This window comes from Ranitomeya variabilis, chromosome 6 (assembly GCF_051348905.1).
Source record: "Ranitomeya variabilis isolate aRanVar5 chromosome 6, aRanVar5.hap1, whole genome shotgun sequence".
NCBI classification, from domain to species: domain Eukaryota; kingdom Metazoa; phylum Chordata; class Amphibia; order Anura; family Dendrobatidae; genus Ranitomeya; species Ranitomeya variabilis.
The window spans coordinates 76,591,044-76,608,937 of record NC_135237.1 but is presented as its reverse complement, the minus strand read 5'-3'; the positions used below and the strand labels follow the sequence as shown (position 1 = coordinate 76,608,937).

The 17,894-nt window shown below is 42.6% G+C and overlaps 1 protein-coding gene across 1 annotated transcript in view; it reads left to right on the top strand.

Moving 5' to 3' along the window:
- LOC143781813 (sodium channel protein type 5 subunit alpha-like) overlaps window positions 1-17,894 on the top strand; it is a 514,560-nt gene that overhangs the window by 362,005 nt on the left and 134,661 nt on the right. Inside the window, exon 17 of the mRNA XM_077268674.1 lies at window positions 10,291-10,767. Within this exon, the coding sequence (XP_077124789.1) occupies window positions 10,291-10,767 (477 nt within the window). The remainder of the gene's footprint in view (window positions 1-10,290; window positions 10,768-17,894) is intronic.

The window sequence follows — 17,894 nt, the reverse complement described above, 5'->3', positions numbered from 1 at the left end:
ATGAACATAGTACCTGCAGTCCAATGTGGTTCAGGTTCAAAGATATTTTGGGCTTGTTTTGCTTCCTCTGGCACTGGATGTCTTGACTGTGTGCAAGGCATCATGAAATTTGAAGATTAGGAAAGGATTTTGGGTCTCAACATAGTGTCCTGTGTCAGAAGTTGGGTTTGCATCCTAGGTCGGAACAATGACCCCAAACATACTTAAAGAAGCACCAAAAAATGGATGGAAGCAAAGCAATAGAGTTCTGAAGTGGCCAGTAGGGTTGAGCGACTTTTCATTTTTTGAGATCGAGTCGGGTTTCACGAAACCCGACTTTCTCAAAAGTCGGGTCGAGTGAAATCGGCCGATCTTATTGAAAAGACGGGGTCGGGGGATCGGCCAAAACACGAAACCCAATGCAAGTCAATGGGGAAGCATACTTTTTTAATATTTGCTTCAGCGCGATAATGTTGAAAAGCCGGTAATTCAATTGCCGGCTTTTCATTTCTCCTGCCTAAACCCGACATGATATGAGACATGGTTTACATACAGTAAACCATGTCATATCCCCCTTTTTTTTGCATATTCCACACTACTAATGTTAGCAGTGTGTATGTGCAAAATTTCGGCGCTGTAGCTTGTAAAATAAAGGGTTAAATCGCGGAAAAAATTGGCGTGGGCTCCCGCGCAATTTTCTCCGCCAGAGTGGTAAAGCCAGTGACTGACGGCAGATATGAATAGCCAGGAGAGGGTCCATGGTTATTGGCCCCCCCGTGGCTAAAAACATCTGCCCCCAGCCACCCCAGAAAAGGCACATCTGGAAGACGGCACTTGGCCACTCTCTTCCCACTCCCGTGTAGCGGTGGGATATGGGGTAATGAAGGGTTAATGCCACCTTGCTATTGTAAGGTGACATTAAGCCAGATTAATAATGGAGAGGCGTCAATTATGACACCTATTCATTATTAATCCAATTGTATGAAAGGGTTAAAAAAACACACACACATTATTAAAAAGTATTTTAATGAAATAAACACACAGGTTGTTTTAATATTTTATTGCTCTCTCAATCCAGCTGAAGACCCTCGCTTGGCAAAATAATAAACCATCAATATACATACCCTCTGATGACCTGTCACGTCCCACGAAGTAATCCATCTGAAGGGGTTAAAATATTTTACAGGCAGGAGCCCTGCTAATGCAGCTGTGCTCGTGCCTGTAAGCCCCGGCGAATGAAGGAAATGTAGGTCAATGACCTATAGTTACCTTCAGTCGCGGTGATGCGCCCTCTACTGGATGTCCTCATGAACTGCAGCCTGGGAACTTTTTCCCACGCTCCAGGTCATATGAGGACATCCACCAGGGGGCGCATCACCGCGAGGGTATGTATATTGATGGTTTATTATGTTGCCAAGCGAGGGTCTTCAGCTGGATTGAGAGAGCAATAAAATATTAAAACAACCTGTGTGTTTATTTCATTAAAATACTTTTTAATAATGTGTGTGTGTTTTTTTAACCCTTTCATACAATTGGATTAATAATGAATAGGTGTCATAATTGACGCCTCTCCATTATTAATCTGGCTTAATGTCACCTTACAATAGCAAGGTGGCATTAACCCTTCATTACCCCATATCCCACCACTACACGGGAGTGGGAAGAGAGTGGCCAAGTGCCAGAATAGGCGCATCTTCCAGATGTGCCTTTTCTGGGGTGGCTGGGGGCAGATGTTTTTAGCCACGGGGGGGCCAATAACCATGGACCCTCTCCTGGCTATTAATATCTGCCATCAGTCACTGGCTTTACCACTCTGGCGGAGAAAATTGCGCGGGAGCCCACGCCAATTTTTTCCGCGATTTAACCCTTTATTTTACAAGCTACAGCGCCGAAATTTTGCACATACACACTACTAACATTAGTAGTGTGGAATATGCAAAAAAAAAAGGGGATATGAGATGGTTTACTGTATGTAAACCATGTCTCATATCCTGTCGGGTTTAGGCAGGAGAAATGAAAAGCCGGCAATTGAATTACCGGCTTTTCACATATATCGCGCTGAAGTAAATATAAATATATATATATATATATATATATATGTGTGTGTGTGTCTCAATGACATATATATATATACTAGCTGTACTACCCGGCTTCGCCCGGGTTAATGACTGCTGTTAGCAAAATAGAATGTGTTAACAAAAATTTATTCTGCACACAAAAACCACAAAACAAATAGATAGAAATGTAATTATTAAAAGGCAAAAACTAAGCAAATAGAAGCATTTCACAACATATATTAGCTTTGTTATACTGAGAATGTCTTTGTTGCCTATATTAACCAATCAGAGCTCAGGTTAATTAACTGTAGCAAAATAGAAGCTGAGCTGTGATTGGTTGCTATTGGCAGCCTGATAAATCCCCAGCCAACAGGAAGCCCTCCCCCCTGGCAGTATATATTAGCTCACACATACACATAATAGACAGGTCATGTGACTGACAGCTGCCGTATTTCCTATATGGTACATTTGTTGCTCTTGTAGTTTGCTTATTAATCAGATTTTTATTTTTGAAGGACAATACCAGACTTGTGTGTGTTTTAGGGCGAGTTTTATGTGTCAAGTTGTGTGTGTTGAGTTGCGTGTGGCGACATGCATGTAGCGACTTTTGTGAGATGAGTTTTGTGTGGCGACATGCGTGTAGCAACATTTTGTGTGTTGAGTTGCATGTGACAGGTTAGTGTAGCAAGTTGTGTGCAGCAAGATTTGTGCATGGCGAGTTTTGCGCGTGGCGAGTTTTATGTGTGGTGCATTTTGAGTATGTGCAAGTTTTGTGTGAGGCAACTTTTGCATGTGGTGCAACTTTTGTACATGTGGCAATTTTTCTGTGTGTGCAAGTTTTGCATGAGGTGAGTTTTCCATGAGGTGAGTTTTGCACGTGTGGCGAGTTTTGCGTGAGCCTAGTTTTGCATATGGCGAGTTTTGCATGTAGCGAGTTTTGAGTGGTGACTTTTGTGTTTCGACTTTTATGTGGCGAGGTTGGTGTGTGTGTGTGGTGAAATGTGTGCTGAGGGTGGTATATGTGTTCAAGCACGTGGTAGTGTGTGGCGCATTTTGTGTTTGTGTTCATATCCCCGTGTGTGGTGAGTATCCCATGTCGGGGCCCCACCTTAGCAACTGTACGGTATATACTCTTTGTCGCCATCGCTCTCATTCTTTAAGTCCTCATTGTTCACATCTGGCAGCTGTCAATTTTCCTCCAACACTTTTCCCTTCACTTTTTCCCCATTATGTAGATAGGAGCAAAATTGTTTGGTGAATTGGAACGCGCGGGGTTAAAATTTCACCTCACAACATAGCCTATGACGCTCTCGGGGTCCAGACGTGTGACTGTGCAAAATTTTGTGGCTGTAGCTGCGACGGTACAGATGCCAATCCCGGACATACACACATACATACATACACACATTCAGCTTTATATATTAGATATACCTGTATGTAATCTCCTGTATATAGTATATACCTGTGTGTCATCTCACCTATATATAGTATATATCTGTGTGTCATCTCCTGTATATAGTATATACCTGTATGTCATCTCCTCCTATACATAGCATATACCTGTGTCATCTCCTCCTGTATATACTATATACCTGTAGGTAATCTGCTCCTGTATATAGTATATACCTGTGTGTCATCTCCTCCTGTATATAGTATATACCTGTATGTCATCTCCTCCTGTATGTAGTATGTACCTGTATGTCATCTCCTCCTCTATATAGTATATACCTGTGTGTCATCTCTCCTGTATATAGTATATATCTGTGTGTCATCTCCTCCTGTATATAGTATATACCTGTGTGTCATCTCCCCTGTAAATAGTATATACCTGTGTGTCATCTCCTGTATATAGTATATAGCTGTATGCCATCTCCTCCTGTATTAGCCCTCGTTCACACGTTATTTGGTCAGTATTTTTACCTCAGTATTTGTAAGCTAAAATGGCAGCCTGATAAATCCCCAGCCAACAGTAAGCCCACCCCCTGGCAGTATATATTAGCTCACACATACACATAATAGACTGGTCATGTGACTGACAGCTGCCGGATTCCTATATGGTACATTTGTTGCTCTTGTAGTTTGTCTGCTTATTAATCAGATTTTTATTTTTGAAGGATACCAGACTTGTGTGTGTTTTAGGGCGAGTTTCGTGTGTCAAGTTGTGTGTGTTGAGTTGCGTGTGGCGACATGCATGTAGGGACTTTTGTGAGATGAGTTTTGTGTGGCGACATGCGTGTAGCAACTTTTTGTGTGTCGAGTTGCATGTGACAGGTTAGTGTAGCAAGTTGTGTGCAGCAAGTTTTGCGCATGGCGAGGTTTGCGCGTGGCGAGTTTTATGTGTGGTGCCTTTTGAGTATGTGCAAGTTTTGTGTGAGGCAACTTTTGCATGTGTTGCAACTTTTGTGCATGTGGCAATTTTTCTGCGTGTGGCAATTTTTCTGCGTGTGCAAGTTTTGCGTGTGGCGAGTTTTGCACGTGTGGCGAGTTTTGCATGTGGAGAGTTTTGCGCGTGGCGAGTTTTGAGCGGCGACTTTTGTGTTTCTACTTTTATGTGGCGAGGTTGGTGTATGTGTGGTGAAATGTGCACTGAGGGTGGTATATGTGTTCGAGCACGTGGTAGTGTGTGGCGCATTTTGTGTGTGTGTTCATATCCCCGTGGTGGTGTGATTATCCCATGTTGGGGCCCCACCTTAGCAACTGTACAGTATATACTCTTTGGTGCCATCGCTGTCATTCTTTAAGTCCCCCTTGTTCACATCTGGCAGCTGTTAATTTGCCTCCAACACTTTTCCTTTCATTTTTTCCCCATTATGTAGATAGGGGCAAAATTGTTTGGTGACTTGGAAAGCGCGGGGTTAAAATTTCACCTCACAATATAGCTTTGACGCTCTCAGGGTCCAGACGTGTGACTGTGCAAAATTTTGTGCCTGTAGCTGCGACGCCTCCAACACTTTTCCTTTCACTTTTTCCCCATTATGTAGATAGGGGCAAAATTGTTTGGTGAATTGGAAAGCGCGGGGTTAAAATTTCACCTCACAACATAGCCTATGACGCTCTCGGGGTCCAGACGTGTGACTGTGCAAAATTTTGTGGCTGTAGCTGCTACGGTTCAGATGCCAATCCCGGACATACATACATACATACATACATACACACACACACACATTCAGCTTTATATATTAGATATATATATATATATATATATATATATATATATATATATATATATATAAAACGAAACCCGACTTTGCAGCGAAGATCGCCGACGGCCGACCCGATCCCACAGTGAGATCGGGTCGACTTTTGAAATTGGCCGATCTGTTTCGCTCAACCCTAGTGGCCAGCAATGAGTCTTGATCTAACTCCTGTTCAACACCTGTGGAGAGATCTTAAAATTGCTGTTGGGAGAAGGCGCCTTCAAATAAGAGAGACCTGGAGCAGTTTGCTAAAATAGAGAGGTCCAAAATTCCAGTTGAGAGGTGTAAGAAGCTTGTTGATGGTTATAGAAAGCAATTGATTGCAGTCATTTATTCCAAAGTGTGTCCAACCAAATATTAAGTTGAGGGTGCCAATGATTTTGTCCAGTCCATTTTTGGGATTTTGTGTGACATTATGTCCAATTTGCCTTTTTTTTCTCAGTTTTTTTGTGTTGCTCCAATACACATAAAAGGAAATAAATGTGTATAACAAAATGTATAATTGCAATAATTTTCTGGGAGAAGTACTTCATTTTCTGAAACAATTTCAAGGGTGGCAACATTTTGGGCCTTGACTGTATAGTACAAAGTTCCTTATATTTTATTGTAGTATTGATCTATGTAAAGTTTTTTTACATAAATGATGAATTAGCCCCTCGGTGTATAATTTCAATTTAAAAATAAAATGCCACATCTAAATTACCGCATGTCCTAAAAGCACATTGTGTATATATTTGTGAATGGGATTTCATAAATCCTTATAAACAATATACCGTATTTTTCCGACCATAAGACGCACTTTTTTTCCTCCAAATTTGGGAGGAAAGTGTGAGTGCGTCTTATGGTACGGATGTAACATGTGGGGAGGGGGGCAGCCCGGAATCAGAGCTGGGAAAACCATGTGGTCCCGATGATTAAGTGCAGTGAATATTCATTAGCGGCTCCCCGCCCACCGATGAGCTGAGCAGTGAGCCGGAGCAGCAAATGAATACTGCACTTAAGCAGGGACACGCATGGCTTCCTCAGCACTGATTGCTGCAGCAGCTAGGGAGATTTGTGTGTCCTGGGGAGGAGGCAGCAGCAGCAGGGGCCAGAGCGGAGAGGAGATCGCTGTATACCTGCCTGCCATGCCTGGATGCCGAGTGCTGTGCACAAACAGGACCTGTGTGATGTCAGGAGGGGGCGGGCTGGAGCATCACATGGCAGCTCAGAGCCCTCCCTCTTCTTGACATCATCACAGGTCCTTCAGGCTCTCCACTAGAATCTGCAGCTTCCTCAAAACCTGTGCTGTGGAGAGGCAACAAGAGGGAGGGCTCTGTGTGCAGTCATGAGATGCTTTTACCTCACCACAGGCTGGCAGGCTGCCACAATTAAGAGGTTAGTTTTTACAATACACAATAAAGCACTCTGCCACTCCTGTGGTGAACTATAACTCCCAGCATGTCATAGGATCTTCAGGACATGCTGGGAGTTATAGTTCTCCCATGTGATTTTAAAGCAGCACTCCAGTGCTATTTTGCAGTGCTGGAGTGGTGCTTTCAATATCAGCCCTGTGCCCCCATTCTTATACTCACCCTCCAGCATATTCATATAGTACTTCACAGACACCACACTGGTCCCGCAGCTTCCAACATAATAACATACTATTATATATAATAACACCACATATAATAGTATGTCATTTATGTTATTAAATATTTTACCACATTTTTTTGCTTCAAATATTTTTTTTCCCTATTTTCCACCTCTAAAACCTGGGTGCGCCTTATAGTCCGGTGCATCTTATAGTCCGAAAAATACGGTAACGGTTGTAGTAATAAATGATTAATTTATTAATAAGGATATACGAAATATTATACTAATGTTATATGCAATATTCTAAAATAATCATAATACAGTATATTATTATATTTGTATAATAATCATTGCTGCTCCTTAATATCACCTATAATTAGAGTCTATGGTATAGGAAGAACAATAATTTTCAAATTGCAAACTACATTTCTAAGATACCTTTTCTCAAATGCTTCTTGAGCTGATGTTAGTTGTATGTGACTGGTTCCTGCTTTTCACCTAATGAGGATATATATATTTTTTTTTTACTATTAGAAAAAAAATTACAATGTAAATTTCCCACTCAATGCATGAGTATCAAGCTGAAAAAATGTAGTTCTGCTTACTTTTTGGTCAGAAGCCCCATGCTGCACCCTAGCAATTTATTGTACAATACCGCAGATTAAGACTTCACGGGGTACAGTGCATTATGGATCAAAGAAAGCAGCATGCATCCTCCATTTTGAAACATTTCTCTTATTACCATTTGTTCATTCTGAATACTCACTCCCACTCGCTCAGAGTGGCATCGCGAAAATATGTTCTAAGCCTTGTTACTTGTTTCCTTGTGCAGAAAACGAATATATGTGACATTAAATATATTTTTCCTCTCGAGGTTCTATTTCTGTCCACATCTATTTTTGAAGGTTTTGTTCGGTCTGATCTACAATAGGATCCCGAACCCTTACCTGGCCACATGTCAGAGCTGGTGGCTACAGTAGGTACAATAGCTCGGCTTTTTGTATGAACATGCTATTGGAGTTATAACGGGATACTGTAACATTCAATTTTACTTCATTTTTCATTTTTTTCCCCGCTAGTACACTTTACAATAAAGGTTATCCATGGTAGCTGCAATTATACCTAGTGTTTTGTGAGCATTGTTCCCTTGCAAAGTATGAACAGAGCATTTGTCAATGAAAAGAATCGGAAAGAAAACTTATATCGAATACTGAGTAATCGATGTAATATAAATACACAAAGAACTAAAAAAAATGGGTGAAGATTTTGGGAAAATTTTATCAAATACAGAATGAATCTTAGGTGTATGAATAAGTATAGAAAAACAAACCTATTGATCATCTTCTAACATGTATTACTCCAGTGCCGAATTGACGGGAATCTGATATCAATCCTTCCACCATGCTCTATGGCAGGGTTGGGGAACCTCAGGCCCCAGGGCCATTTACAGTCCTCGATGACCTTTTATCAGGCCCCCGAGCAGATTCTCAGGGACCGCAATCTTGGCCAGGGAGGTGTATTTTGATTGCCACCAGCTCATTAATTTCTTAATTTCGTGACCATCGGGTTCTTTGTAAATGTCAAACATTTACTATACAGTCTAAGTTCATCAGGTGGGTACAGGTGGGTTAGGGCACAGAAATGCAGACTTCCTTCCTCCTTAGTATAACTCCTCTTCAGTCCCGCCACCTGTTCATCCTGGACTACCCTCAAGTCCACTGACTCCTTCAGCCTTAGGGATCCATTGTCCACTCTGGCAGTGCATCCGAGACTGGCCACCTGCCCTCCATGTAATTCCACATTCACCATCCTCTTGATGTCAAAAAACCAGGCCCGCTCCCTGGTACCTGACCCGAGCCCTAGGCTCCAGACACTGTTGGAATGTCTATTTTGCCTCCCACTGCCGAAAATGGTTGGCCCATGCTGCCCTTAGCAACCCACCACCCCACCTGAACTTGAACTCCACTGTACACTTCACTAGCTGACACTGAACTTCCTCTAATGAGGAAGTGCCCCTCTTTTATCAACAATAGTGTCCTCCCACTGATCAAGCCCTATCCCTAACTATTTCCTATTTTATATTCTAAACCTATTATCCTTATTCTATATCTTATGCTATACTTGCACTTATGCATTAACACTTTACATACTGTACACCACCATAATACATAAATTAGACACACATGACTTTTACATATAAAACCGCATGATGGTATTCACATGGCGCGTTTGTTGTCTTCAGGGGTAGAAACAGTTTAAGGCAGTCCACATCCCTACATTTGTTCACCCCATGGGTCAAATCATTGTACTGTATCCATCAAGTATTCTGGAAGGAGATTGATAAATTGATCTAGAGCAGTGTTTTCCTAATCCTGTCCTGAAGCCCCCCAACAGATCATGTTTTCAGGATATCCTTATTATTGCACAGGTAAGAGAACCTGTAGCAATGTCTGCTGCCTTTATAATAATTCCATCACCTGTACTAAGGAAATCCTGAAAACATGACCTATTGGGACCATGAGGGCTGGAGTTTGGGAAACACTGACCTAGAGCCAGAAAAGAGTATGGGCAGCCATGCAAAGCCGTATCTGGAGATAACAGCTAGTAGATGTGGTTCCAGATTCTCCTCAGTGGTCTGCTTTCATCACTGGGAGAAAACTGTGCATATGACAACGTGGGAAATGCTGTTCAATTTCTCAGTATAATATAGAACAGGAGAAGCTGAGCCCATTAGACACATAGGGGCCGGTTCATTAAAGATGCAACACAACAAAAGTGGCGTAAAAGCTTTGAAAGTCACACAATTTTTCCACACTGGTGTTTTCATGCCAGTTTGGATTAGCTCTGCTGAACTGGGTGGATCTGAGGGGAAGCTGGGCTTAGACAGGGCATGTTCATCAAATGTGCCAGCATTTGGTACTTCAAAAATGCTACTCCAGTTCTCAATTGGAGAAACATTTCTGGTGCGTTGCGCAGAGGCGCACGCAACTCAGAAGAGGTGCCAACTTTTAAAGTGGTTTGAAAGATTTCAGATTCCTACTATTCCAGTAAGACTGGCATAGGACAAGCATGCACTTGGCCAGTCTTGATGAATCTGCCCGATATAGTATTGTGCAAAAAAATTATATAACTGTTAGTTACTTGATGGAAATATCTGCTCTTTGTGGGCTTAGGAGTCCAGTGGGTAGTCTAACTCAAGAATTGACTGCTTTCCTTGTATGAGCATCCACACATAAAATGATGTCAGTCCTTCAACAGGAACACCCACTGGACTCCTACGCATTAATTGAGCAGCGATTTCAATCACTTAGTGACAAGAAATACTGAATCATTAAAATTAATTCTGTAGATGGTCTATTATTTATACTGCAATGTGAATGATTGTCCCCATGTGTTGAATTTTCTGACTTTTTACATATATAACACTATAGAATTATTGTCCTCTGTGTTAATATATTTATCTTTTTTCTAAATCTTGGCAGGTCCTGAACCTTTTTCTGGCTCTCCTACTGAGTTCCTTCAGTTCCGATAACTTGGCCGCCCCAGATGATGATGGTGAAATGAATAATCTCCAGATAGCTATTGCTAGGATAACGCGGGGGATATCCTTTGCCAAACAAAGTGTCATCAATTTTATCCGCAGTTTATTTACCAAACCCCAAAAAAGTGGAGACACCTTTATAACAAGCTTGTCTGGAAAAAATAGGAACAAAAACAACATCAATCATATCAACATGTCCGATACTGGGAAAAAAATGGATGACTACAAGGATGGGAATAATGCCAATGGTGGCATCTCTAAAAGCGGAGAAAAATATGTTGTTACTAGTGAATGTGATGATTACATGACCAACCCTCGTCTCTCCGGATGTGTTCCCATTGCTATGGGGGAATCCGATGTGGAATATCATGATGAAGATGAACAAAGTATTTTTACGGATGCTGAGAATAGTAAAGAGGTAAGGTCGGAATTTCTAATAGCATCTAATCCTCTTAGTAGTATTATTAATGTGGTAAAATGTTCCATCTGATCTAGACTCAATTCCTGGCACAGGAAGTAGCTTTCTGACATTTTCCATTTTCAGACATGTTTACTTTCATTTTTCGCCTAGTTGCCTGTAGTATAGTGGTCCAAATTATTCAGGATCTCTTATAACCTATTTAGACAATTCGATCAACCATTCTAAGCCCATGTAGATAATAGAAAGCTGAATAGAATGATACCTTGATATCTGTGATCCAATGTCTTATTCCCAAGAAATCCACATTTTTCTTAATTCATAAATGAGCTTTTAAGATAAATGGGATGTACATAGATCTCACTGAGAATCTGCCTCCAGAGCTTATTTTTAATAAAAGGGGGCATTACTGTTTTAGTTCTGGAGGCAGATTCTTTTTGGCAATATTGACAGATTCACCTTCATAATTGCAGCACATATTAGGCAGAAGTAACAGATAAAGTACAATCAGATTTATCAATATTATCTAATTATTATATTGTAAACTTAGACTAAACAGTCTTTTTCATGCCCATTCTGCAAAGTCAGAGTCACACAAGCTCCAGAAATTGTCTAAAACAAATAATAAATATACTGCAAGTCATCAAAAATTTTTTTGGTACATTTATCTTGATAAATCTCCCTATTGTTTTCTGTGGAAGGAAAACAGTAGAACCAGCCCAGCTGCAGAACCTGCTACATTTTAGTTGCAGTCTATTATACAGTTTGAACATTTCCTTTTTAAAAGTATGTGCATACAGCAATTTTTTTTTCAGGTGTTCAAAAACGTCCATTTTTCAATCTGAAAACACTTCAAAAATTGCTCAATGTCTCTGGAATTCTGTAAACTGGAAGTGTCTTTTTTTTTTTTAAAAGATTTTTTTTCTTTTACTGAGCACTAGATCAACATTTTTGACCACTGGCCTTTTTATTTTATTGATTTTCCAGCTTTTTGGGGATGTTTTTAATACTGGCATTTTCTGGCCTTTTTTTTTTTTTTTACTCCAATCAACAATTGAGAAAAAAATAGCTTTTTTTAAAGTAAAACTGCTGGAAAAAAAGGCTCAAAAATATGCCCAGGTGTCTTCCAGTCACCTTGTGAGCCTTCCCATTGACTTGTATTGGAAAGTATAGCACTTCTTCAGAGCGGAAGACGCCTAAAGAATGGTCTGCATCTGCTCACTTTTATTTGCTTGGCGTCTTTGGAATCCTGAAACAGTTAAAACACGCTAAAAAATCTGAACATTTGAGCATGTTATTCTTAGATAAAGTGCTTCTTTTCAGTGTATTTTTAGCATTTTTTCAGTCGGCCTTTTGGAGCATATTATATCAACTAGATGTTTCCAGCCAGCCAACGCTCGGCACGCTCATTGCTATCTAATTAACGCTGCTGGTGTTTTTATGTGTGGTAATGTGGTGGGGGGCCTGGATTATGTGTGGTGATGTGGTAGGGGGCGGGATTATCTGTAGTAATGTGGTGGGGGGCAGGATTATGTGTGGTAATGTGGTGGGGGGCGGGATTATGTGTAGTAATGTGGTGGGGGCGGGATTATCTGTAGTAATGTGGTGGGGGGCGGGATTATGTGTGGTAATGTGGTGGGGGGTCTGGATTATGTGTGGTAATGTGGTGGGGGGGCGGGATTATCTGTGGTAATGTGGTGGGGGGCGGGATTATGTGTGGTAATGTGGTGGGGGGCGGGATTATCTGTGGTAATGTGGTGGGGAGGCGGGATTATGTGTGGTAATGTGGTGGGGGGCGGGATTATGTGTGGTAATATAGTGGGGGGCCGGATTATGTGTGGTAATGTGGGGGTGGGATTATCTGTAGTAATGTGGTGGGGGCGGGATTATATGTGGTAATGTGGTGGGGGGCGGGATTATCTGTGGTAATGTGGTGGGGGGGCGGGATTATGTGTGGTAATTTGGTGGGGGGGCGGGATTATGTGTAGTAATGTGGTGGGGTGGCGGGATTATGTGTGGTAATGTAGTGGGGGGCAGGATTATGTGTGGTGATGTGGTGGGGGGCGGGATTATGTGTGGTAATGTGGTGGGGGGCGGGATTATGTGTGGTAATATAGTGGGGGGCCGGATTATGTGTGGTAATGTGGTGGGGGCGGGATTATCTGTAGTAATGTGGTGGGGGCGGGATTATATGTGGTAATGTGGTGGGGGGCGGGATTATGTGTGGTAATTTGGTGGGGGGGCGGGATTATGTGTAGTAATGTGGTGGGGTGGCGGGATTATGTGTGGTAATGTAGTGGGGGGCGGGATTATGTGTGGTGATGTGGTGGGGGGCGGGATTATGTGTAGTAATGTGGTGGGGTGGCGGGATTATGTGTGGTAATGTAGTGGGGGGCGGGATTATTTGTGGTAATGTGGTGGGGGGCGGAATTATGTGTAGTAATGTGGTGGGGTGGCGGGATTATGTGTGGTGATGTGGTGGGGGGTGGGATTATGTGTGGTGATGTGGTGGGGGGCGGGATTATGTGTGGTAATGGGGTAGGGGGTGGGATTATGTGTGGTGATGTGTTGAAGGGGCGGGATTATGTGTGGTGATGTGGTGGGGGGCCGGGATTATGTGTGGTGATGTGGTGGGGGGTGGGATTTGTGGGGGGAAGGATTGTGCGTGGTGTGGATTGTGTGGTAATGTGGAGGGGGTGGGATTGTGTGTAATAGTGGGGTGTAGAGCAGGATTATGTGTGGTGATGTGAGGGGCGGAGCTACTGTGCAGGGGCGGGATTAGCGAGTAATCACGAACGATGCCTCTTATACACTCACTGGCCACTTTATTAGGTACACCTGTCCAACTTCTTGTTAACACTTAATTTCTAATCAGCCAATCACATGGCGGCAACTCAGTGCATTTAGGCATGTAGACAGGGTCAAGACAATCTCCTGCAGTTCAAACCGAGCATCAGTATGGGGAAGAAAGGTGATTTGAGTGCCTTTGAACGTGGCATGGTTGTTGGTGCCAGAAGGGCTGGTCTGAGTATTTCAGAAACTGCTGATCTACTGGGATTTTCACGCACAACCATCTCTAGGGTTTACAGAGAATGGTCCGAAAAAGAAAAAAAATCCAGTGAGCGGCAGTTCTGTGGGCGGAAATGCCTTGTTGATGCCAGAGGTCAGAGGAGAATGGGCAGACTGGTTCGAGCTGATAGAAAGGCAACAGTGACTCAAATCGCCACCCGTTACAACCAAGGTAGGCCTAAGAGCATCTCTGAACGCACAGTGCGTCGAACTTTGAGGCAGATGGGCTACAGCAGCAGAAGACCACACCGGGTACCACTCCTTTCAGCTAAGAACAGGAAACTGAGGCTACAATTTGTACAAGCTCATCGAAATTGGACAGTAGAAGATTGGAAAAACGTTGCTTGGTCTGATGAGTCTCGATTTCTGCTGCGACATTCGGATGGTAGGGTCAGAATTTGGCGTAAACAACATGAAAGCATGGATCCATCCTGCCTTGTTTGGAGCATCTTTGGGATGTGCAGCCGACAAATCTGCGGCAACTGTGTGATGCCATCATGTCAATATGGACCAAAATCTCTGAGGAATGCTTCCAGCACCTTGTTGAATCTATGCCACGAAGAATTGAGGCAGTTCTGAAGGCAAAAGGGGTCCAACCCGTTACTAGCATGGTGTACCTAATAAAGTGGCCGGTGAGTGTATATATAGATGTATTTTGTGTATGTACAAGTACATACATCAGCTCACCCATCAAATTTTAGTTTTTTGCCAGTATCTTGGTGTCTACTTGTGCTCAGTGTACGTTTTTTACCATGTTTGAATGCAATTTGGATTTCTAACTTTTTATATGTGTATTAATGTGTCCACAGAACATTCATGTTCCCTTTTTTGGTGTTTAACTTATCAGTATTTCTAAGCCAAAATCAGAAGTGCAAAAATCAGAGGAAAAGTATAATAGAAACACGTCACCACTTCTGTATTTATCACCCACTCCTGGATTTGGCTTGCAAATACTGATGGAAAATACTGACCAAATACTGATCATATGAACGTGGCTTTAAAGGGAAGGTGCCACCAGTTTTCTTGTAGCTTGTTTTTTTGTGAAATTAAGCTCAGAATAGTAATTAAAATGTATTAATGCAATGTTTGCACTCTTTGCAAACATGTCTATATGAAAAAAATATATCTATTTTTTACAAATATATATATTTACCACTAGGGGGAGCATTTTCCATTTTAGACCTCAAGCAGCTATAGTGAGACTTACCAGCTTTACTGTTAGCAGCAAAATTGGGGCAGTAACTGCTGACATCATCATTTCTCTCCCCTTTTGGGTGTTCTAATATCCCTGGGGCAGAATGAAGAGTAGCATCACAGGGCAGCGCCATTTTGTGAGTGACTGCCCTGTGATCTGCCATCACCAGCAGTTACTGTTTTTCTCTCTCCCATCAGTCTCTCTCACCCAGATAACAACACGATTCTCTCACCCCCTCCACGATATCTGGCCATTCACTGCAGACCTGCAGCTCTTTATCTTATCTTATGAAGGGATGAATCACAGCTCTTGCTGAGCAGCTGACATCTCCTGTTCCAATAATGCTAATGGTGCACTGTTCCTTTTTAATGTCTCTGCTATTTTGCCCTGCATTTCTCCTGCATTTTACTACTGTCAGCCGTCAAGCTAGGATCTGTTCTGCTGGAAGCAGTACTGCTTATGTTTAGTTAGCAGATGCGAGGGCTCCATGAAAATGGCAACAGAACACTCCCAGTACTGTAAATTGTGCAGCCCACAAAGGCGTGCCCAGTTCACAGCAGTGACAGTTCTATTACAATAGATAGGGTTGGAGTCCATCTGTTATCGCCTATGACCATGGGGTGCCGTATTATGACACTGATAGTGTCCTGCTGCTACTGTGAAAACAAGAAGTCAGCCCCCAGTGCGTTCTTTAAACTCCTATAACAGATGAAATATGTTTCAAATGCATTCAAAACTTGGTTATAACAGCATGTTATGCTACATTACATTAATTTATTAATGATCTACAAAAGCGGTACCTTTCCTTTAATGTATAACTTTATTATTGTCATTGTTATGTAAGTAATAGAAAATGAAGACAGATGCACTTTTTTGGGGGTAGTGTTCTGAAATATAAAATGTGGGATTTGCCTTTCCCTAAATGTTGCTTTGTTTTTCTTTTCTACAGCAGTAGAAAAATACAGGCACAAGCGTCTACCAAAGCTGATATAGTATGAGAATCTTATACTGTTTGATGATTGCAATATTTCCTCTCTTCTTGAGTGATCTTAGTGACAGCTGTGGTGTCGGGCACTGGTTCTGTTGCTTGTTTAATCAGTATACTTTCCAAGCTAGGGACTTTTAGAATTTAAACACCATCATACACAGGATGATAAGATTCTTTTATGACCTTGACCCTGAATGTGTGTGTGACTTTTGGGTGGGCTACTTGACAGAAGTGGGTTTCAGTGTCTATCAGTCCTGCGTGCATCCACTCATCACAAACAAGAGGCGGGTGGCTATTTCCTGTGCGTCTCTTGTGTTCCTTGCAGCAGGTGTGCTATTTCATCTATGATACATCCTGTCAGCTGCTCCATTCTGAGTAGCTAAAACAAATGAGTAAACAAGCTTCATAGGGGGCTTAATAGCTGCTCGGTGAAGACGTAGAAGTGCGGCTTTCTACGGAATGTAGGACTATTCCTATAATCACCAATTTTCTAGAACTGTGTAAATAGCAATAAGAAATCCTTCATTCTTTAATCTGCGAAGAGGATCAAATAAATCATCTCATTCCCAATACCATATGGAGCCTCAATTCGGTGCCATAAAAGTGTATGCACCCAGGTAACACCTATGTATGACTTTTGAATTTGTCAATACCTGAGCATTAGTGATAATGAGCAAATGTGCTTCGATAATATGTTATACGAGCATGCTCGGGTGCTAACCGAGTGTCTTCGGCGTGCCCGAAAAATATGTTCAAGTCCCCGCAGCTGCATGTTTCATGGTTGTTCAACTGCCGCAATACATTCAGGGATTGAGCATAAATAATCAGGTTGTGTATTCCACTTACATCAGCTATAAGGTACCGTATGGAGGCATGTGCTACTAACCTCATATTGAAGAGCCGTAGGGATTCTGTGTGCCGCGGTACAGGCACCATGAGGGAAGAACTGGTTCTCCATAAAGATGAAAGCTAACTATGGATTCTTGAAGGGAGAAGGTATGCACAAAAACTATCTCGCTTGTAACCCTAGGAGAGTTAGATAGCTACCCAATACTCTGCATTGACTTATAGAGTTGCTACGTCTTCTAGGTGGTACTTGCAAAATAGTTTCTTTCATCTAGGAACACAGCTAATGTGGTGCCCCTGAGGGACCAGTCGCCACAGAGTACTGCACCTCATCCAGAGGTGTGGTATTCCGCTCTGAGGTAAGGAGGGGGCACGGCACAGAACCCTACACCTGCCTCCAACACTAGACAATTCAGTCAGGACACCTGGACATACCCTAAGGGAGGAAGGTCTCGTCTCGGCTGGATAGGAAAGGGTGTTGGAGGAGTGGGTGGGGTAGGTAGAGTAGGGGAGGAGCTTAGTAAGCAAGAGACAGGAAAGATCTAGAAAGTTAGAGAGTTGATGAGAGGAGTGGAGCTGAGCAGACGTGAGGGTCTGCAGATCCTGTCAGACAGTGAGTCTGCAGGAAGAAGGAACAGGACAGAGAGAAAGGAGTTCCCAAAGAGAGTGAACTGAAGGAAAGTGAAGCTAAAGAAAGAAGAGAAGGAAGGGGTCCTAGGGGCATGGATAGTGAGAGATCCATCCGTGGGGCCTGTATCCACCGGCGTGGTCAGTGGAGGGATCTGGTCACAGTCAGGGGACTAGCCCCATTCTAGTGGAGAAACTAAAGACTCAGCTAGCTAACCGGAGGCTGTGGTATCTGTATGTGCCACAGCCACATCTGCACACATTTACTGAAAAGGAAGCCATATAGGATCCAGGGGGATTCAGCACACACCGCCCGACAAGATCCACAGCTGCTGGTTTGGGATACTGTGTGGCAGGTGCAGGGCAGGAGAGGTGAAGCCAGAGCAGAGAGACGGCCAGGAA